At 41.1% G+C, this 23,126-nt stretch overlaps 1 protein-coding gene across 3 annotated transcripts in view; it reads right to left on the bottom strand.

Moving 5' to 3' along the window:
• The window catches only part of C5H1orf198 (chromosome 5 C1orf198 homolog), a 127,751-nt gene that overhangs the window by 73,602 nt on the left and 31,023 nt on the right, over positions 1 to 23,126 (bottom strand). For 2 of the 3 annotated variants that reach the window (XM_052640293.1, XM_052640289.1), the window contains one exon: positions 18,532 to 21,419. In XM_052640293.1, the coding sequence (XP_052496253.1) occupies positions 21,363 to 21,419 (57 nt within the window). In that variant the 3' untranslated portion in view covers positions 18,532 to 21,362. Of the gene's footprint in view, positions 1 to 18,531; positions 21,420 to 23,126 lie in introns of those variants that run through there. The other variant, XM_052640290.1, reaches the window with a different exon arrangement.

The following is a 23,126-nucleotide window of genomic DNA, read 5'->3' as shown; positions in this document are numbered from 1 at the left end:
TATCAAATTACCAATACTTCTCTCCACTGAATTAGAACAAAAAATTTTTAATTTGTATGGAAACAAACAAAAAAACCCCAAATAGCTAAAGCAATTCTAAGAAAAACGAAGCCAGAGAAATCAGGCTCCCTGATTCAGTCTATACTATGAAGCTACAGTAATCAAAACAGTATGGTTTGGGGCACAAAACCAGATATATAGATCAATGGAACAGGATAGTCCATTGGAACAGAAAGTCCAGCGATAAATCCACACACCTATGGTCCTCTAATCTATGACACAGGAGGCAAGAATACACTATGGAGAAAAGACAGTCTCTTCAATAAGTGGTCCTGGGAAAACTGGACAGCTACATGTAAAAGAATGAAATTAGAACATTCTCTAACATCATACACAAAAATAAACTCAAGTGGATAAAAAATCTAAATGTAAGACCAAACACTGTAAAATTCTTAGAGGAGAACATAGGCAGAACACTCTTTGATATAAATCATAGCATAATCTTTTTTGATCCAAATCTGAGAGTAATGAAAATAAAAACAAAAATGAATAAATGTGACCTAATTAAATTTAAAAGCTTTTGCACAGCAAAGGAAATCATAAACAAAATGAAAACACAATCTACAGAATGGGATATGTTTTCCATATTTGCAAACAAAGAGACTGACTAGGGATTAATCTCCAAAATGAATAAACAGCTCATGCAGTTCAATATTAAAAAAAAGAAAAACAACCAAACCCAGCTCATGGACTCTAGAGCACTGGCTCTACAGTAGTGACACTTGGGATTAGTTGCCCAGGCCATGTGGGATCCCCCAGCTCAGGGATCAAACCTGTGCCTCCTGCATTGGCAGGTGGGTTCCTAACCACTAGATCACCAGTACTGTGCTTAGTTGCTCAGTGGTGTTCAGCTCTTTGAAACCCCACTGGACTATTGCCCACCAGGCTCCTCTGTCCATGGAATTTTCCAGGCAAGAATACTGGAGTAGGTTGCCAAAGTAGGTTGGACAAAGTCTGAAACCCAGGAAGAGAGTGGGCCAGGCCGGTCATTCCTGCTGCAGCTTCTGCTATTTGTTTAGAAGGTGACTTTTCCTCCTATATTGGGTTGCTTATCCCTGAGAGGAGATGCTGTTTTCCCCTCCCAGACATATGTTCTTCAGATACAGGTCCCCTCTCCCGGTGACAGGCACTGCCACAGCATGACTCTGTTGGGGGCACTCAGAGACTCACCCCAAATGGGAATGGCAGAGCAAAACTGAAGGCCACTGGGGGACAAGGGAACAACAGCTTTTATTTAAAAAAAAAAAAAAGAAATCAAGAACATTATTCATGTAAGACTGGGTGTTAAAGTGACCGAACTGATGTTTTTCACTCTGCACCAAATAAGCATATGAAAAGAAGGACCAATGTGAAGCTCAGGAAAATGGGCTCTTTGTAGTTTTTGTGCTCTAAGGACACAAAGGTTTTAGGGATCACAGTTCAGTGAGTTTGATGCTGTGAAAGAGGAAGCATAAAGATGTTTCAGAGTAAATAGTTTTCTCTTTCAGGAAACGAGCACTTCATTGAAAATGAAGGATAGTATGGCCTCTGCAAAATAACTGTACATGTGCTCGGAAGTCAGGTAAGTGGGGATTAGATTCCCACTTTGATCACTTGCTAGCTGAAACATCTCAGAAAATTTACTTAGAACCTCAGTTTCATAATCTGTAAAATTAACTGAATAATACTGCTTCCTAAAGTACAGCACAGCACACTAGTACACCAGTTTAATACATTTATTAAACACTTAAAATATGACTGACATATTTTAAGTGTTTAATAAGTGATAACTATTATAATAATTCGAAGGTACCAGAGAGCTCTTGCTGTCTTCACAAATGAGATGAGACCAACCCACAGGCACAGGGAAAATGGCAACTTGCCTCCCACAGCCATTCCATCTGAGAGATGACAGGTCAAAAGTCTCCTAAAAGGCAAAATCCTACTTCTTTCACGGCACTTACCCCACTGGCTTGCTCCAAACCCCTGTTCTCTGTTCTGCTATCTTCTTTAAAGTCCTGACAGGTTAGTAAATTACAGTGATTTACAATCCAACACAGATGAACAGTGAACAGTTTTTCAACTGTAGCTCACTCTGCTTCCCCAGCTGCACTTCCTGGGAGCAGCAGTGGCACCTTTATAGGTCTTCATGTCTGCACCATGTCCCAGCTCTGGGGGCAGTGCACACCCTCTGCACTAACCCTCTCGGCCTGAAGGATGGATGCTGGGAATCACGGGAGAGGCTATCTTTAGTCCCTGTCCCCAGAGCTTCCTCCAGCCTCCAGGAACTCTGTCAGGAGGCTTTATCATCATCCCAGGGCTCCTCTTTCCCTTTGCAGCCCAGGTGGCTGCCATCAGCTGTCTCAGTAATGGAGAGAGAATGAAGGGAAGTGCTATATAGATCAACAAGGACTGCAAAGGTAGGGCAGCTGTGTACCTATCTATTTACATCACCAAACGAAGAAAGCAAAACAGTAGTCACTGGGTGCTTCTACTCCACAAAGCATTATCTGCTGGGCAAGGTTTCTTTTGGTCTTGATTTTTTAATTTATTTTAATTTTTTAAATGAAGTATAGTTGATGTACAATAGTATATGTTACAGGTGTACAATATAGCAATTCACAATTTGTAAAGGTTATACTACATTTATAGTCATTCTAAAATATTGGTTACATTTCCTATGTTGTACAGTATATCCTTGTAGCTTATTTTATACATAATAGTTTGTGTCTCTTAATCCTCTACCCTTATATTGTCCCTCCATCTCCCTCTTCCCACTGGTAACCATTAGTTTGTTATATTCCCCATATAATGTATATTATATTATTATATTATATTATATTATATTCACTTTGCTTTTCTGCTCTCTTCCCAATGAAATCCAGGGTAGACTTTTGGCTAGAATCCAGCAGGAAAGGCATATCAGTTATCTTGCTGTCCATCAAACCAACTGAAAATCCCATTCTTACAGTAGAAATGTATTTGCTCACAGCTCTGTGGAGTGGTGTTGGGGCAGGGCTTCATTGGGAAGCTCCTCTTGGTTCCTCATGTGGGCAGCTGGGCTTCCTCATGTTTGTTCTCAGTTGGTACTGTGAATGGCATGTTTATATACTCCCCAAACTCATATGTTGAAACCCTAACTACCCAGAGGATGGTATTGGGAAGTGGAGTGATTGGCATGCAATTAGATCATGAGGGTGGAGCCACCATGACAGGTTAGTGTCCTCATCAGAAAGGAAAGGGAGCTAGCCTTCTGCCATTCATGTGAAGACTATGTAAGGTTATCAGAACCTGGCCATGCTGGCACCCTGGTCTTCCATCTCCAGTCTCCAGGACTGTGAGAAATAAAATTTGTTGTTTATCTACCCAATCCACTGCAGCTTGCGATAGCAGCCTGTGTTGACTAAGACAGTAAAGAAGCATGGGACTGGCTGGTTTGAGGTGTTCTTGGTCTTGTGTCCAGTAGTTGGCTGGGCCTATTGACTGAGATGACTCCGTCTCTTCCACATGGCTGCCCATCCTCTCCAAGAGGCCAGACCATGCTCTCTGCATGAAGATGAAGCATTTCAAGAGAAGAGGAGTGGAGGGTGCCCAGCTTCTTGAGGCTGAGGCTCAGAAATCAACAAAATGTTAACTTCCACCACACATTACATTCTTTTGGTCCAAGCAAGTCGTAGGACCAGTTCAGACCACAAGGAAGGAAAATGGGCTTCACCTCTTGCCTTGAGGAGTGAAGTGTGGATCAGGGATAGAAGGAATTGTTGGAGGACATCTCTGCAAACAATCCATCGAGTGAGTTTGTCTGAGACACAATGTAAACAATTAAAACTGGCACTGACGCTCAGCTTAATAAAAGCTCAGGCTGATAAAACGGCAGAACAATTTTGATTTCTTGTCGGGCCTTGTTTCTAAAAGATCAAACTTTCTCTAGTTCTTTTTTAATCCAGACTTTCTCTCTTCCCAGTCAAAATGCCCCTCTCACCTGTGCTTATGCTAGATAATAATAGATTCCAACTCCCTGGAGTGGCAACCCACTCTGCCTTCCAAGTGATTCTTCCAAGTCTTCTCTCTATCCCCGTTGCTGCTCATCTAGGACAAATCATCATTACTTTTTTCCTAAGATTGCAATGATTTTCTAACTGTTCTCCTGGTTTAAATGTCCCTTCCTCAAGGATGTTTGGCTGATTTTATCACATAATTAAAAACTTGTCCTGTGGTTTGCAGACTAATCACTCCTCAACAAGTCTCCGGAATCTGTGTCTATTTTACATGACAAAGGAGAATCAATGTTGCAGATGGAATTAAGGTTGCTAATCAACTGACCTTAAGATGGGGAGCCTTATCCTGAATTATCCACTGAATCCATAGATCAGTTTGGAAAGAATTAGTATCTTAACAATATTGAATCTTCCAAAGCATGAACATCATATATTCTCCATGTATTTAGCTATTTTTAAATTTCAGCAATGTTTTGTAGTTTTTAGAATATACATAGTATACATTTTGTTATAATTTCATGTTTTTGATAATCTTGTAAATGCAATTATTTTTTTCCAACTTATTGCTAGTATGTAGAAACACAGATGATTTTTGTATATTGACCTTCTGTGCTGTGGTGTTTCTAATTTGTATATTACTTCTATGGATTCCTTAGGGATCCACATGTATGTCATATGTGTATGATCATGTCAACTGCAAATAAAGAGAGATTTATTTTTTCACTCTTCTGATATTTATTTCTATCACTTGTTTTATTAAGCTGTCTAGGACTGCCAACACAATGTTGAGTAGAACTGGCAAGTGTGGAACTCCTTGCTCATCCCTAATCTGAAAAGAAAAGGATTGATGAATAACTTTCAAAAGTGCCTTTTATCAGGTTGAGGAAGTTCCTTCCTATTTCAAGTCTGCTGAGAATTTTTATCATGATTCAGTTCAGTTCAGTTCAGTCACTCAGTCATGTCCAATTGGGTGTTGGATTTTGCCTAATACTTTTTCAGCATCTGTTGAGACTATGAAATGATTCTTCTTAATTCTGCTAGTATGATAGCTCAGATGGTAAAGAATCTGCCTACAGTTTGGAAGACCTGAGTTCAGTCCCTGGGTCAGGAAGAACCCATGGAGAAGGGAATGGCTACCACTCCAGTATTCTTGCCTGGAGAATTCCATGGACAGAGGAGCCTAACAGGCTATAGTCCATGGGGTTGCAAAGGGTCAGACACTACTGAGTGACTAACACTTTCACTTCACTTTCACGATGAATTACATTAACTGAATTTCAAATACTAAGCAAATTTTATCTATCAGTCAGGGTTCTCCAGAGAAACAGAAGCAATAGGGAATGTGTGTGTGTGTGTGTGTGTGTGTGAATGACCTACTTTATGGACTTGGCTCACGTGATTGTGGGGACTGGCAAATCCAAAATCTGAAGGGCAGACTCAGCCAGGATTTGAATTTCTTCTCTGTAAAACCTCAGTTTTTGCTCTTAAAAGGCCTTTCAAGTGATGGGATGAGGTCCACAAATATTATCAAGGGTAATCTTCTTTACTAAGTCAACTGACTGTGGATCTTAACCATGTCTATAAAATACCTCACCACATACAGGAGAAGGAAATGGCAATCCACTCCAGTACTATTGCCTGGAAAATCCCTTGGACAGAGGAGCCTGGTAGGCTACAGTCCATGGGGTCGCAAAGAGTCGGACACAACTGAGCGACTTCACTTTCACTTATACTTAGATTTAGTTCAGTTCAGTTCAGTTCAGTCACTCAGTCATGTCCGACTCTTTGCGACCCCATGAATCGCAGGACGCCAGCCCTCCCTGTCCATCACCAACTCCCGGAGTTCACTCAGACTCACGTCCATCGAGTCCGTGATGCCATCCAGCCATCTCATCCTCGGTCGTCCCCTTCTCCTCCTGCCCCCAATCCCTCCCAGTATCAGAGTCTTTTCCAATGAGTCAGCTCTTCGCATGAGGTGGCCAAAGTACTGGAGTTTCAGCTTTAGCATCATTCCTTCCAAAGAAATCCCAGGGCTGATCTCCTTCAGAATGGACTGGTTGGATCTCCTTGCAGTCCAAGGGACTCTCAAGAGTCTTCTCCAACACCACAGTTCAAAAGCATCAATTCTTCGGCGCTCAGCCTTCTTCACAGTCCAACTCTCACATCCATACATGACCACAGGAAAAACCATAGCCTTGACTAGACGGACCTTAGTTGGCAAAGTAATGTCTCTGCTTTTGAATATACTATCTAGGTTGCTCATAACTTTTCTTCCAAGGAGTAAGCATCTTTTAATTTCATGGCTGCAGTCACCATCTGCAGTGATTTTGGAGCCCCCCAAAATAAAGTCTGACACTGATTCCACTGTTTCCCCATCTATTTCCCATGAAGTGATGGGACCAGATGCCATGATCTTCGTTTTCTGAATGTTGAGCTTTAAGCCAACTTTTTCCCTCTCCTCTTTCACTTTCATCAAGAGGCTTTTTAGCTCCTCTTCACTTTCTGCCATAAGGGTGGTGTCATCTGCATATCTGAGGTTATTGATATTTCTCCCGGCAATCTTGATTCCAGCTTGTGCTACTTAGATTAGTGTTTGATTATATCACTGGGTAATACCTATAGCCTACCTAGTCAAACCTAGTCAGGTTTATTCCTGACATAAACCCCACTTGGTTATGATACATTATTATTTTAAAATACTACCAGATTTGATTTCCCAATATTTTGTCAGATATTTTTATGTCTGTATACATGACATGAATAGTGATCTGCAGGTTTTTTCTTTTCTGTTTTTGTCATGTCCCTGTCTAATTATGGTGCCAGGGTAATGCAGACCTCATAACATGAGATGGGTGGAATTCTTCCTTTCTCTTGTTTCAAAAGTTCATGTAAGATTGGTATACATTTAGTAGAACTCACCAGTGAGATCATCTGAACCTAGAGTTTGGGGGGAGGAAGAATTCAAATAATGATAAATTTGTATGGAAACTCAGAATTTCTAGTTATTTTGAGTCACTTTTAGTAGGCTTTATCTTTCAATGAAGTGGTTCATTCTATCTAATTTATACTGTTTGGAGTAAAATTGCTTATAATAATCTTTTATTATCATTTTAATATATGAAATATCTGTAGTTATGTCCCTATTTCATTCCTTGTATTAGTAATTTGTGTTTGTGTGTGTGTGTGTGTGTGTGTAAATGATGTATCTTTGTTTTTCATTAGCCTAGCTAGCAAGTTATCAATTTTGTTGATCTTTTCAAAGTTCTAACTTTTAAAACATCATCTATTTTACTATTGTTGACCCATTTTCTGTTTAATTGATTTCCACTCTTTATTATTTCCTTCCTTCTGCTTAATTTGTTCTTCTAGCTTCTTATGGTAGAAGTTTAGATAACTGTTTTTTACAGATCTCTTTTCTTTTCTAATATAAACACTTAAAGCCATCAATGCCCCTCTAAACACTGCTTTACTTGCATATCAATAATTTTGATATGCTGTATTTTCAGTTCAAAGTAATTTCCAATTTTTCTTGTGATCCTTTTCTGACCAATAAGCTACATTTAAATATAATTTTAATATTTAAATGTTATGATTTTTCAGATATCTTCCATTATTAATCCTTGATTTAATTGCATTGCAATCATACTCTTGGAGGCAGCTATCCTCACCACCATACCAACAATGGCTGGTATCAGAGACCATACTCTGGATGATTTCAGTTCTTCTCATTTCACTGGGACTTCCCCTATGGCCCAGCACATATCGTATCTTGGTGAATTTTTCATGTACACTTGAAAAAGTCATGTATTATGTGGCTATTATATATGTGTCTCATGTGTGTGTTTTAATTTTTGCTTTTGGTTTTGAATGATTTTTTTATTGTTGTATATTAAATTTTAGCTCGATAGTTCTATTTTTAAAAGATGTGCCATTTACTTCAATCTGGCATTTTGGGGGATGATAATTCTGTAGTAATTCTTTTTGTTCCCTTATCTGTACTTAAAATGTCTCTTTTCCTCTGGCTGTTTTGTAGTTTTCTATTACTGATTTTCAGCCATTTGCAGCATGGCTTAGAACCTCTCTGCGTGTATGTTTACCCTCCTTGGAATTCACTGAACTCTTGTATCTGTGGGTCTATAATTTTTATCAAACTTGGGGAAATTTGGCCATTATTTCTTCAAATATTTTTTTCCATCTCTCTATTTTTGCCCTTTAGGATTTTGATTACTGAATCAGTTAATATTTTCCCACACAACACTGAGGCTCTGTTCTTTTTTTCCCCCTGATCTTTTTGCTTCACTTTGGATAGATTCTATTGCTACCTTCACATTCACTTATTTCTGTAGTGTATCATTTAATTTTAATCTCTGATAAAATTTGTAAGATGTTTATCTCTACAAGTTCCCTTTCTCTGTTCTTCCATTTTACTTTACATCTTTGAGCATATGTACCTTATTTATAATAGCTGCTTTAAAATTCCTATCTTCCAACTCTTTTCTGTTGCTTCTAAATTAGTTTATTTTCTCTCATCTAAGTCTGATTTCTTTGCTCACTTGTATGTCTAATCATTGTTGATTGGTTGCTGAATATTTTGACTTTCATGTTTAATGCTTGATTGTGTAGTGTTCCTATAAAGAATACTGGACATATGCTGGCAGGCAGCAAAGTTATTTGTGAATTGGTTTGATCTTTTCGTGTCTTGCTTAAAAACTATTTTAGGGCAGATCTAGAGTTCTCTTTGTTTCTAGACTAATTAAACTCCACATCTAGTGCATGGCCCATTTATAGTCTCTGATGAAGGCCCACATATTCAACATTCACCCTTACGGGAAAGAATTTGAATGATTCCCGCCTTGTGTGAACTCTGAGAATTATCTTACAGTTCTCTGACAACTGCTATTTCCTTGGAAGTTTCTTTTGCCCAAGCCATTATGAGTTCACCCAACACATGTAAAGACTGATCTTTAGCCAAAGATATAAAGAATCCCTATGCAAGTTTCAAGAGATCTTCATTTCCAGAACTCTGCTATTTTAATTCTAGTCCCTTTTGCCTCCCCAACTCCAAATTCATTCTCTTCACCTCAGGAAGACTGCTGGGTTCTGTTTGGATTCTGTGCCCCACCCCCCTTCCCTGTGCTGCAGTCTAGAAATTGTCCCCAATGTACTCAAGGGGAATTTTGTGCATATTTCTGAAGCTCTTTCTCTACCCAACCCCCACCCCTTGCAAATTCCAAGTATCTTTTCATTCCAAAACTCATTCTCCTCAACTCAGTGAAACTTTCTGCAACACAGTCTAAAAAATGCCTCAAGTCAGAAAACCAAAACAATTATAAGACTTACTTCACTTATTTCCCTTCTCTTGGGATCACAGTCTTGCACTGACTGTTGTCCAAATTTTATATAAGTCGCTGTTACCTATATTTTCTCCAATTTTCTAGTTGTTCATGGCAAGAGGGCTGAATCCAGTCCTCATTAGTCTATCATTGCCAGAGGCAGAAATCTTGTTTACTTTTAAATTTCCAGCTGTAAAATTGGTTGTGTGGTCATATCTATAGTCTACGTCCTCTACTAGAACTTAAGCTGCATGAGGGTAGCAACTATGTCCATAGGATACACTATGAACTTCCCAGTGCCTGGTGCCAGGCTGTGACACAGTAAAAAGCTATGAAGAAAATATTTATTATTGCAGTCCTGGGGCTAGATGTTGCAACGAATCCATGGGGGGAGACAAGATGAGGGGATGGAGCAAGAGAAATGGAGAATATGGCACAAAGGGAACAACCAGGACCCACGTGCCAGACCTCATTTCCAGTCTAGGAAGTCCGTTTGACACATCCATTCCATGCTTGGGCTTGGACACTTTCACAATAAAAGACTGGCAGTAGGGATTTCCCTGGTGGTTCAGCGGTTAAGAATCCACCATACAGTGCAGGGGACACAGGTTTGATTTCTGGTCAGGGAACTAAGATCCCACATGCTGTGAGGCAACTAAACCCATGCGTCACAACGAACAACCCAGGTATCGCAACTAAGACCCACTGCAGCAAAATTAAAAAAAAAAAAAAAAGGCAGTGACTGCTTCAAGATGCTAGTATTGTGTTAAAGCACTGAAGTATGTTTTCCACACTTTCTGTAGTTAGGACACTTAGAATAAATTTTAAAGACCCTTACACATATCATTGTGTATGATTTTATTGCAAATTCTTAGGGTAACTGCAGGTTGCATTGGTAAGGCACTGGCCAGCTGATGAAATCATCTGCTCCTCTACAAAGTGCCCTGCCCAATCTCACACAGTGTGTCATCTCTGTCCCCAAGGCACATGGCATCAGCTGTCAATAATTCCTACCCTCACTCTCTTCCCAATCTGCATATTTGTCCCACCAGCTATTACAGAAGTGCCTGGATTGACTCAGGCTTTACAGATGTTGGCTGCTGTGCAACTATAGAGTCACACAAATTAAAATGAAATAGAGCCAGGCCACAAAAGATCTAACCATTGCTGGCCAGGGGGCACCTCCAATATAACACACCAATTAAAGTGTCCTGTTTAATGTGAGAGATTAATAACAGACCTAGATGACAAGAGATGGCAAGCTTCTTTGCCAACAGGCATCCAATGGAACATGAGCATCAGTGTATTCTAGAGCTCTCTGCCATATTTCTTCCTTTCTACCCTTATCAATAACCTCAGATATGCAGATGACACCACCCTAATGGCAGAAAGTGAAGAGGAACTGAAGAGCCTCTTGATGAAAGTGAAAGAAGAGACTGAAAAAGCTGGTTTAAACCTCAACATTCAAAAAACTAAGATCATGGCATCTGGTCCTATCACTTCATGGCAAATAGATGGGAAAACAATGAGAGACTTTATTTTCTTGGACTCCAAAGTCACTGCAGATGGTGACTGCAGCCATGAAATTAAAAGACATTTGCTCCTTGGAAGAAAAGTTATGACCAACCTAGACAGCACATTAAAAAGCAGAGACATTAATTTGCAGGCAAAATCCATCTAGTCAAAGTTATGGTTTTTCCAGCAGTCATGTATGGATGTTAAGAGTTGGCCCATAAAGAAAGCTGAGCACTAAAGAATCGATGCTTTAGAACTGTGGTGTTGGAGAAGACTCTTGAGACTCCCCTGGACTGCAAGGAGATCAAACCAGTCAATTCTAAAGGAAATCAACCCTGAATATTCATTGGAAGGATTGATCCTGAAGCTGAAGCTTCAATACTTTGGCTGCCAGATGTGAAGAACTGACTCATTTGAAAAGACCCTGATGCTGGGAAAGATTAAGGGCAGGAGGAGGAGGGGATGACAGAGGATGAGATGGTTGGATGGCATCACTGACTCGATGGACATGAGTTTGACTAACCTCTGGGAGTTGGTGGTGGACAGGGAAGCCTGACGTTCCATGGGCTTGCAAAGTCAGACACGACTTAGTGACTGAACTGAACTGAACCCTTATTTCTACCTCTCCTCCTCCCATAGGCAATCATTCTATTGTCAAATATCTTACATTTTTAATTTATACAAATGGTATTATTTTGTATTCCATTGTTCTTGCTTTGTTTCAGTAAAATAGTCATTCAGATCCATCCATGTAGCTATGTGTACATCTAATTTGTTGCTTTTAAGTGTTACATAACAATCCATGGTGTGAGTCCATCACATTTTTTAAAATTTTATTTATTTTTCAATTGAAGGATAATCCCTTTACAGAATTTTGTTGTTTTCTGTCAAACTTCAACATGAGTCAGCCATAGGTAACCTCCCTCCCATCTCCTGGCCCATCCCACGCCTCTAGGTGGATACAGAGCCCCTATTTGAGTTTCCTGAGCCATACAGCAAATTCCCATTGGCTATCTATTGTAAATATGGTAATGTAAGTTTCCATGCTACTCTCTCCATACAGATCAACCTCTGCTCCCCTCTCCCAGGAGTCTGTTCTCTAATGTTTGTTTCTCCATTGCTGCCCTGTAAATAAATTCTTCAGTACCTTTTTTCTAGGTTCCATATATGTGTTAGAATACAATATTTATCTTTCTCTTTCTGACTTACTTCACTTTGTATAATAGGCTCTAGGTTCATCCACCTCATTAGAACTGATTCAAATGTGTTCCTTTCTATGGCTGAATAATATTCCATTGTGCATATGTACCACAGCTTCTTTATCCAGTCATCTGTCAATGGACATCGAGGTTGTCTCCATGTTCTAGCTATTGTAAATAGTGCCACAATGAACAATGGGGTGCATGTGTCTTTTTCAATTTTGGTTGCCTCAGGGTATATGCCTAGGAGTGGGATTGCTGGGTCATATGGTGCTATGGTGCTTTTATTTCTAGTTTTTTAAGGAATCTCCATATCATATTCCATAGGGGCTGTATCAGTTAAAAAAGAATACATTTGAATCAGTTCTAATGAGGTGGATGAAACTGGAGCCTATTATACAGAGTGAAGCCAGAAAGAAAAACACCTATACAGTATACTAACATTTATATATGGAATTTAGAAAAATGGTAACAATAACCCTGTATGCAAGACAGCAAAAGAGACACAGATGTATAGAACAGTCTTTTGGACTCTGTGGGCGAGAGAGAGGGTGGGATGATTTGGGAGAATGGCATTGAAACATGTATAATATCATATATGAAATGAATCGCCAGTCCAGGTTCGATGCATGATACTGGATGCTTGGGGCTGGTGCACTGGGACGACCCAGAGGGATGGTATGGGGAGGGAGGAGGGAGGGGGGTTCAGGATGGGGAACACGTGTATACCTGCGGTGGGTTCATGTTGATGTATGGCAAAACCAATACAATATTGTAAAGTAATTAACCTACAATTAAAATAAATAAATTTATATTAAAAATAAAAACAGCAACAAATTTAAAACATAAAAAATTAAAAAAAATTTAAAAAGATTGCATTGACTATTCTGGGTCTTTTGTGTTTCCATATGAATTGTGAAATTTTTTGTTCTAGTTCTGTGAAAAAAAATGCCATTGGTAATTTGATAGGGGTTACATTGAATATGTAGATTGCATTTGGTAGTATAGTCATTTTCACAATATTGATTCTCCCTACCCAGAAACATGGAATATCTCCCCATCTGTTTATGTCATCTTTGATTTTTTTCATCAGTCTCTTATAATTTTCTGTGTACAGTTCTTTTGTCTCCTTAGGTAAGTTTATTTCTAGATATTTAATTCTTTTTGCTGCAATGGTGAATGGGATTGATGCTCTTATTTCTCCTGATTTTTCATTGTTAGAATATAGAAATGCAAGTGATTTCTGTGTATTGATTTTGTATCCTGCAACTTTGTTAAACTCACTGGTTAGCTCTAGTAATTTTCTGATACCACCTTTAGGGTTTTCTATGTACAGTATCACGTCACCTGCAAACAGTGAGAGTTTTACTTCTTCTTTTCCAATCTGGACTTCTTTTATTTCTTTTTCTTCTCTGATTGCTGTAGCTAGGACTTCCAGAACTATGTTGAATAACAGTGGTGAAAGCGGACACCCTTGTCTTGTCCCTGATCTTAGGGGGAGTGTTTTCAGTTTTTCACCATTGAGAATTATGTTTGCTGTAGGCCTGTCATATATGGTCTTTACTATGTTGAGGTAGGTTCCTTCTATGCCCATTTTTTGAAGTTTTAATCATAAATGGGTGCTGAATTTTGTCAAAGGCTTTTTCTGCATCTATTGAGATTATCATATGACTTTTATCTTTCAGTTTGTTAATATGGTGCATCACATTGATTGATATCAAAGAATCTTTGCATCCTGGTGTATCACATTGATTGATATCAAAGAATCTTTGCATCCTTGGAATAAACTCTACTTGATCATGGTGTATGAGCTTTCTGATGTGTTGCTGAATTCTGTCTGGTAAAATTTTGTTGAGGATTTTTGCATCTATGTTCTTCAGTGATACTGGCCTGTAGTCTTCTTTTTTTGTGTTGTCTTTGTCTGGTTTTGGTATCAGGGTGATGGTGGCCTTGTAGAATGAATTTGGAAGTGTTCCTTCCTCTGCAATGTTTTTAAAGAGTTTTAGAAGGATAGGCATTAACTCTTCTCTAAATGTTTGATAGAATTCTCCTGTGAAGCCATCTGGTCCTGGGCTTTTGTTTTTTGGGAGATTTTTTATTACAGCTTCAATTTCAGTGCTTGTAACTGAGTTGTTCATAATTTCTATTTCTTCCTGGTTCAGTCTTGGAAGATTGAACTTTTCTAAGCATCTGTCCATTTCTTCCAGGTTATCCATTTTATTGCCATAGAGTTGTTCATAACAGTCTCTTATCCTCCTTTGTATTTCTGCATTGTCTGTTGTAACCTCTCCTTTTTCACTTTCAATTTTGTTGATTTGATTCTTCTTTTTTTCTTGATGAGTCTGGCTAAAGGTTTGTCAATTTTGTTTATCTCCTCAAAGAACCAGCTACTAGTTTTATTAATCTTTACTATTGTTCTTTTATTTCTTTTTCATTTATTTCTGCTTGGATCTTTATGATATCTTTCCTTCTGCTAATTGGGGGGGGGGGGGTGTTCTTGTTTTTCTAGTTGTTTTAGGTGTAAAGTTAGATTGTCTATTCGATGTTTTTCTTGTTTCTTGAGGTAGGATTGTATCGCTATAAACTTCCCTCTTAAATCTGCTTTTGCTGCATCTCATAAGTTTTGAGTTGTTGTGTGTTGTCATTTGTTTCTAGAATTTTTTTTATTTCCCTTTTGATTTCTTCAGTAATCTGTTGGTTATTTAGAAATATATTGTTCAATCTCCATGTGTCTGTTTTTTAGTTTTTCTCTTGTAATTGATATCTAGTCTTATAGAATTGTGGTCGGAGAAGATGCTTGATATGATTTCAATTTTCTTAAATTTACTGAGGTTTGATTTGTGACCCAAGATGTGGTCTACTGTGGAGAAGGTTCCATGTGCCCTTGAGAAGAAAGTGTATTCTTCTGCATTTGGATGGAATGTCCTGAAAATATCAATGAGATCCAGCTCGTCTAATGTATCATTTAAGACATATGTTTCCTTATTAATTTTGTTTTGATGGTCCATCACATTTTATCTAACCATCTTCCCGATGACATCTAGCTTGCCTCTGACTCCCACATACAGCACTGTAATGAACAGCCCTGTACATATTTCCTTAAGTACCTAATTGAGAATTTCAGGACATGTCCTGGAGGGGAACAGCAGAGTCCCAGAACAGGGGACACTCGGTTTGGTGGAATAGCGCCAGATTATTCTTGACAAATGTCTGTACAGTTCCTCTACCCTAGGCTTTCTCAACCTCAGCAGTACTGACATTTTGGACTAGCTTACCCTTTGTTTTAGGCTTCCGAAGGAGGCACTAGTAAAGGACATGACTGCCAATGCAGGACACTTAAGAGATGCAGGTTCCATCCCTGGGTTGGGAAGATCCCCTGGAGGAGGGCATGGTAACCCACTCCAGTATTCTTGCCTGGAGAATCCCATGCACAGAGGAGCCTGCCAAGCTACAGTCAATAGCGTTGCACAGAGTCAGACTTGACTGAAGCAACTTAGCATGGCACAGCATGGCATCCTTTGTCGTGGGGCTGTCCTGTGCACTCTGGGATGTCTGGCAGCATCTCTGGCTTCTACCGACTAGATGCCAACAGTAGACTCACCCTCAGTTGTGGTGACAAAAAAAATGTCTTCTCACACTACCAAAGGTCCCCAAGGAGGGAAAAATCACCCAAGGTTGAGAACCAGTGCTCTATACCATTTCTGCCAACACTTGGCATTATTGAGCAGTTTTCCCCCTCTGATTATCAACTATTTTAAGCAACTTCTCATAGGCTTGACAGTTTTTAAGGATTTTCTGTCATGTTCATTCTGTTAAGGTTGCTGGACTCTTTTTGTTGACTTGCAAAAGTCCCCTTTGTACTTTATCTATTTTTGGCTGCATGGCATCTTCATTGCTGCATATGGGTTTCTCTAGTTGCAGCAAGTGGGGGTGACTCTCTAGTTGCAGTGCTTGGGGTTCTCATTGCAGTGGCCTCCCTTGTTGTGGAGGCTCTAGGTGTGTGGGCTTTAGTAGTTGTGGAACATGGGCTTAGTTGCTCTGCAGCATGTGGGATCTTCCTGGACCAGGGATCAAACCTATGTCCCTTGCTTCAGCAGGCAGATTCTTAACCACTGGACCACCAGGGAAGTCGCCTGTGTAGTCCCCTATGTACTCTTAGTACTTTTCCACTATTGGAATTGACATAGCACATATCTTCTCCCACCGTTTCCAGTGACTCTACTGAAATTGTACTTCACTGACAGAAATCCTTAATTTTCATGTATGAGATTCATTAGTATTTTGCTTTATGGTTTGTGTTTTTGAACTTTTACTAAAGAAGTCCTTCCTTGCTCTTGCCCTAGGTCACAAGACATTTTGCCCTATTAGCTTTACACATTTATCTTTTATAAATTGGTCTTTAATCTTCATGGAATCCACCTTCTATGTAGAACTGTGTAAGAATCCATGTTGATATGTCCTATAGTGAATCCTCCTTTCCCCTGCCAATTTCTGGTGTCACTTTGATTGTAAATTGTCTCCTTTAATGGCGCATTTGTCCCCAGGCTCTGCATTGATCTAATAATCCATTCCTGCACCAAGACCCATAAACATGTTTCATAACTGACAGACAAGGCTTCTCTCATTTTTCAGTGAACTATTATTTTTCACCTACAATTTAGTGTAAATCTATATAATTTCCCCAAATGCCCAACTGCAATTTTTGTTGAGGTTACACTAACTTTATAAAATGACTGGAAGAAAATGAAGTTTTATAATATTGTTATCCCACCTAGGATTATTCAGCTCTTTTTCTATACCTTCTTATTTTCCTTTTATAGTTTTCTTTGTAAAAAAAAAAAGTCTTTGTATACTGTTAAAGTTGATTCCTGGATACCTTATATTTTCAATTCTCATTATGAGTTGCTTTTCTTTGTGTTTCTAGTTGGTATTGCTGCTGTTAATTTTTAATTTTATATTCAGAATTACTCACTTGCTTTCTACCTGAGTCTTGGTGGGATTCAGAATCACTGCCTCCCTCCTATGGTGTCCCCCCCCACCCCCGCTTTGGGATCAAGGCACCTGTAAGTTCATCAGATTACATATAAGCGTATGATCAGACTAATGAAAATTTCTAGACAAGCCCCTGTGAATACCCCCACCCCACAACCGAGAACATTCTTGTCCCCCAGATTCAACATCTTTCCTTCAGGCTGCGAAGTGTTGAATACACCCAGATATATTTTGTGTCTGTGCTGATGGCTCCCTCTTGCATAGAAACACTTTTATTTCCTTTGGTAGCTATGTTGTTTCCACATACTGAGCTATCGTAAAGGTTACCAAACCTAGGGGAAACCTACTTTGCCTCTTCTCATACATATACATACACTTGCTGGTCCACACACCTCATCAAATCACTGTAATACCAAAGAGTCAGCAGGTACAATCACTTGCTCACCCAAAAATCTGTGGTCAGCAAGGCCCCACTGTGCATGATAACTTATAAGTCTGACACCTGGAACCCCCATTTTCTTGAGGGGGTATTAGGATTTTTTTTAATTTTTAATTGGAGAATAATTGTTTTACAATGTTGTGTTGGTTTCTGCCATACAGGAATGTGAATCAGCCATAAGTATACATACGTCCCCTCCCTCTTGAAGCTCCCTCCCACCCCACACCCCATCTCACCCCTCTAGGTTGTCACAGAGGACTGGGTTGAGATCCCTATGCTATATAGCAACTTCCCACTAGCTATCTGCTTTACATATGGTGATGTGTATGTTTCAGTGCTACTCAATCAATTCGTTCCACCCTCTCCTTAGCCTGCAGTGCCCACAAATCTGTTCTTTATGTCTGCTTCTCTGCTCCTGCCCTGCAAGTAGGAGGTGGATGAACCCAGAGCCTGTTATACAGAGTTAGTCAAGAGAAAACAAATATCATACATTAACACATATATATGGTATCTAGAAAAATGGTACTAAGAGGGTATTAGTTTTAAAAACTGACATCTAAACATTCTGTCAATCTACAACTGGTAACCTACCATCTGCACCTTAATGAACAAAATAGAATTCACGAGCCATGTTTTTATTTCTTTCAAGAAAAATCAGGTTCGATCACATTCAAGGCAAAAGCTTTTGGGGAGATGGCATCTGCCCTTCTGAGTCACTCACTCGATGCCATCAGCTTGTCTTGGAAAGACACGCCCTGGGTTGGCACAGGAGGGCCGTATGAGAGCTCTCTGGGGTACAGCCCACCTCTTCTGCTGGAGGCTGTGCACCTTGGCTACTGCTCCCCACTAACCTGCAGGGCCCAGGCAGGACTGTGCAAAGTGGGCCTGCTGAAGCAAAGTTTCAAGCTGGTTTTAACAAGTATGAATCCTTTTATTCCCCTCTGGGTTCAACAGCAATCATCCTAGCAGGCTTTCTAACTCCAGCAGAGGTCCCAAAGAGACACACTGAACAAATTTTAAATGGCTTTATTAAAGGCTGTTAATACAAAATACAACCGAGTTACAAGTAGTCAGTAAGAATTTTTCATTTTTGAAAATGTGTATCAAAGAAGAGGCTGTTCTGACACCCACGGGGGTGCAATGGGGCTGGGTGTTGCCCCACTGTTCCCAAAGCAAGTGGAACCCCTAAACCTAGAGGGTAGAAGTGGGAAGGGATCCCAAGTGAAAGAACTGAGACTGGTTTCTAACTTCCTGGTGGAGATTTTACAGTTACAGTCACCCAAAGCAAGACACTGGATCCTTTAGCTCAAACTCAGGAGCAGACAATGGAGTGGCCAGGAGGAAGGAGGAAGGATGCAAAACCACACTAGGCTTCAACTGAAAAGTGTGAGTTTTTACAATAATACGAATGTCTGGTTTTAGAAATGCCATCTTGATATGGGGCAAAAAAAAAAAAACGGTGGCAAACGTGAGTTTAATTTTCCCTTACTTGGACATACCAAACATAGATTCCCAGGAGGATGATGAAAGGCATCATCTTAGCATGGATTGCCCAGGGTTAAGGGGAGAATCGCAGTTCAGACAGGATGGTGACCCATGAGCATGCATCCTCCAGGCCATTACCGCTCCCTCTCAGGTTTTATTACTTTGCAAAGCAAAGCAATACAATTGCAGAACTCCCACTATGATTTCCCAAACTGTGATTTTACATTTAATTTCAGGAGGCGGTACCTTTACGAAACTTTAGACATTGTTACAGAGACCTGAATACCACTGGGTACTGGACCCCAGATGATGATAAAAGAGGCAGAACCTTTCAATAATCCCCAAATCCCCTCAGCTACCAGGAGAACTGGATGGGAATATTGGGTTTTATGAGAAAGCGGAAAAGAAATTAAGAAGAGTTCTCTCTCAAAAGAACAGATTGATCACCTTGGCTAACTGTGCCAGGACGCAGATCCTTCTTTCTTAATATGCCAACACTAAGGAATGCAACTTCTGGATATCTTTTTTTCTTAAGCAGACCCTGCTTTCAAGTATGGTTTCTAAGACAGTCCACTGCATTCAAAGCTGGAAGTGGAGACAGGCGGCAAGCCCAGCTCTGAAGCTCAGTGGCTGACCTGCAGGGCTGGTACCCAGCTGTGCAATTCCAGCTAGGATTTCTAGGATTCTTTCCCCCTCATCACCATGCTAGGAATCTTTTTCCCTTCAGTGTTTCAACTCTACTTAAACAGGGCAGAAAGAACTTGTGTTCACCACAGTACAGTCAGTCACCAGAGGAGGAAGGTCAAACTCAAGACCCCAAGGAGCCAAATGAAGTTTAGGGACATAATGCAATTGGCAGAAACCAAACCAAAAGCTAGCCAGGCCACAGTTTTGGCATAAACTTTCTGGGAAAAAAGTTGCCATGTGCTTTACCTTGGAGCAAGGTAAAATATTCTAGAAATCATTTCAGAATGTCATATGAAACAGAAAGGCATTTTAAAAAGACACACTTTGATACTGAAACCAGGTGCTCACTGGCAGGATTTGCAGGGATTAAGGCGTCAGGTGAGAACACAGTGAGAGGCAACGTGGAGATCACACCAGGGAACGGATCACAGGCGCACACCACTTGGGAGTCACTGAGCAGGGGCTCTCCTCTGACCTTACGCCATCCCATCTTGGGTGGAGGACACCTTGCCCTTCTGCGTAGGCTCAGAGCTGTCCTAACCTGCCCCGCTCCCTACCTCCCCAGCAGCAGAGACCACAGCAGTCAGCCGAGTCCACCTTCAGGAGATGCTGTTGCCATGACCACGAAGGTCTCCAGGGGGCGCCGCTGGGGCCATGTAGAAACGACTCCACTTCCGTCGGTGGTCAGGATTGAGGGAGGGTCCATCGTGACACAGCTTGACCAGTCCTTGGGATAAAAGACATACGCTGCCCCTGCCAGCTTCACACCAGAAGGTTCCAAAGCAACTAATCAGAAGAGCCTGGTCTTCCAGCAATGCCTGTCATCTGCCCTGACTGCTGCAGATGCCCAGGACAGAAAATACCTAAAAGGTCAGGAAAGTAGCAAAGAACTTCCAAGGGGACACTGGTACAAACCCAAGAAAAGCGATAGCCCTATAATTGCTAAATCTAGATACAAAATCATGTAAAGTTAATACAAAACTTTAAAACATGCAACTTGTTAAACAAAGATGAAGAGTCTGAGTAAGTAGCATGGCAGGCAGTTTAAAGATGACCCTGCCACGTGCCTATGATCCGTTTCCTGGAAGTGATGCGAGTGAAGGGTGGCACATGATACAGAGGCGTGGCTTCCGCAGAGGAAGAGGCGTGGCTTCCGCGCGGGAAGCTGGACAGCTGGGGCTGCGGGTATGGACTTCAGGGGCAGGCAGGTCTCCCCGTGGTCACAGCGGGCGCCCAGTGCCATGACTACTGAGGACATCCTCAACAGCCACCCGTCAAAGGAGCCCCGTGCACTTTTAAAAGGGTGGGGACAGAGAGGAGGTGGGAATCACTCTATGAATTTTGTGACATGGTTGAGAAAACTCTTTCTCGAAGGAGGGGGAAAATTGGGTGGAGCTAGAGCACAGCTTTTATTTTTAAGATTTACTGAATTCCTAAGAGTTTTTAAAAATTCCAGATGTAAAACTTCTGTTATCAAATTGTTGAAAATAGCACAGATAATCTGGTCTTACCAAAAAGGGAAAAATCTGGAGAGCTGGCCAAGGCAACATTTACCAGCATCCAAATGATTCTGGAAAGAGTGGGAATCCTGCCCTTGTGTTTAATCTCCCCCTTCACCACACCACTTTGGAAAATACTTGGGGATTCTTGGTTTGTTTGTTCTGTCTAATCCACTTTACCAGTTGTCCAGAAAATCAAATCCTGTCTTCAAGATGACATTACTTGAGCTGACCTGTAGAAGGGACAAAAACACCAAAGTAAGGCATAAGGCTTTTTTCAAGTCAGCACAATCTAAAAACAGCATCTCATTTAAAATGACCCAAATGAAATAGAGTACTTCCTCTCAGAGGCTCCCTGACCTCAATCTGCCTCAGTGCTGGGAACCAGAAAATTAAATAAAGCTCAGTGCAAGCCAAACTCTGCCAGGATCCAACACGTATCCCTTTCTGTCCCCAGGCATGTCTGAGGGCAGCCTGTAGACCCCACCTGGAGAGAAAAGGAGAAAAATGTATCTTTTCTATTTCTGAATGAGGGGCATGTTTAAATTTAGTCACCCATGGAGTAAGAGAACAAGTTAGGAAGGTAGTCTTTCGAATATGAAACACACATACACAGTGACAGACAAAACAAGTCACCAAGTTGAGGGAGTGAAAAATACAGAGAAAGGATGTAAAACTTCTTTCTTTCAGATTATGCGGCAGGTTCTGGAGTGGTTTTCCCTGACCCAGGACCATTCTTCAGGTCACAGACTGCCCACTTACAGGACATGGGGTTGGTTTAAAGGGCCATCTGTGAGCTGACTCAGACACACTTCCACAGGCTTCCGCCAGCCACCTGAGAGACCCTTCTGCTAGGTCTAACACAAGTACATGTTTACCTGGTGGCTGCAGCCTTCCTGGGCAAGGGAGCCTTGAGTCTGCGCCCTCCACATGCTGCAGATGGAAGGCACCGCCACAGAGGCAACAGAGGCAATGGGCTAAGCAGCTCCCCTGAGGCAGGTCTCAGGCCTTTGCTGCCCCTAGATTGAGCCAGAGCTTGAAACGCCAAAGAGGTGCAGGCATACATTCCTCTTTCTGGTTTCCTACCAGTGTTAGCACAGCAGCATTTCACTCTGTGCTCTGCAGTCAGAAATCAGCTCTTTCCGAGGATTTCATGGGCTCTGTCCCACATTCCACCCCACCCCACACACACTTTCCTGTATCTCTTTACAATTAAGATTCTCACATAACTTATATAAATGCTTCCCTCAGAGGAAGACCCCACTGCAGACTCAAGAGAGCAGTGGGCTGCCTGAGTCTGTGAGAGGGAGCCACTGGGCAGGAAGCCAGCCTCAAGGCCAGCATCACAAGGCAGTGCTCCTGGGGGACCCGGGGACCTCCATCACCCCATGGCCGTCCTCCCTGTGCCTCCCTAGAGCTAAGCAAGCACTGCAGCCCATCCAGAAAAGCTCTGAAGGTCAGGAAGCGGTAAAGCTCTGGGAAGCACCGTCCATCTCCATGAACAAAGCCTTGCTCATCACCTCACCCAGGTCCACAAGAAGGCCACCATCTTCCCCCAGAAATTGTTCTCAGACATGCCTTGTCCAAGTATCTCTTTGTTCATTATAAAACAATGTCTCAAAACCACAGCCTCCCTCTGAAATACCACTATCTGTTTATTTGGGCTTCCCTGGTGCCTCATGAAATTAAAAGACGCTTACTCCTTGGAAGGAAAGTTATGACCAACCTAGATAGCATATTCAAAAGCAGAGACATTACTTTGCCAACAAAGGTCCGTCTAGTCAAGGCGATGGTTTTTCCAGTGGTCATGTATGGATGTGACAGTTGGACTGTGAAGAAAGCTGAGTGCTGAAAAATTGATGCTTTTGAACTGTGGTGTGGAGAAGACTCTTGAGAGTCCCTTGGACTGCAGGGAGATCCAACCAGTCCATTCTAAAGAA

This window comes from Budorcas taxicolor, chromosome 5 (assembly GCF_023091745.1).
Source record: "Budorcas taxicolor isolate Tak-1 chromosome 5, Takin1.1, whole genome shotgun sequence".
Classification (NCBI taxonomy): Eukaryota; Metazoa; Chordata; class Mammalia; order Artiodactyla; family Bovidae; genus Budorcas; species Budorcas taxicolor.
This window is presented reverse-complemented; position numbering and strand designations above follow the sequence as displayed.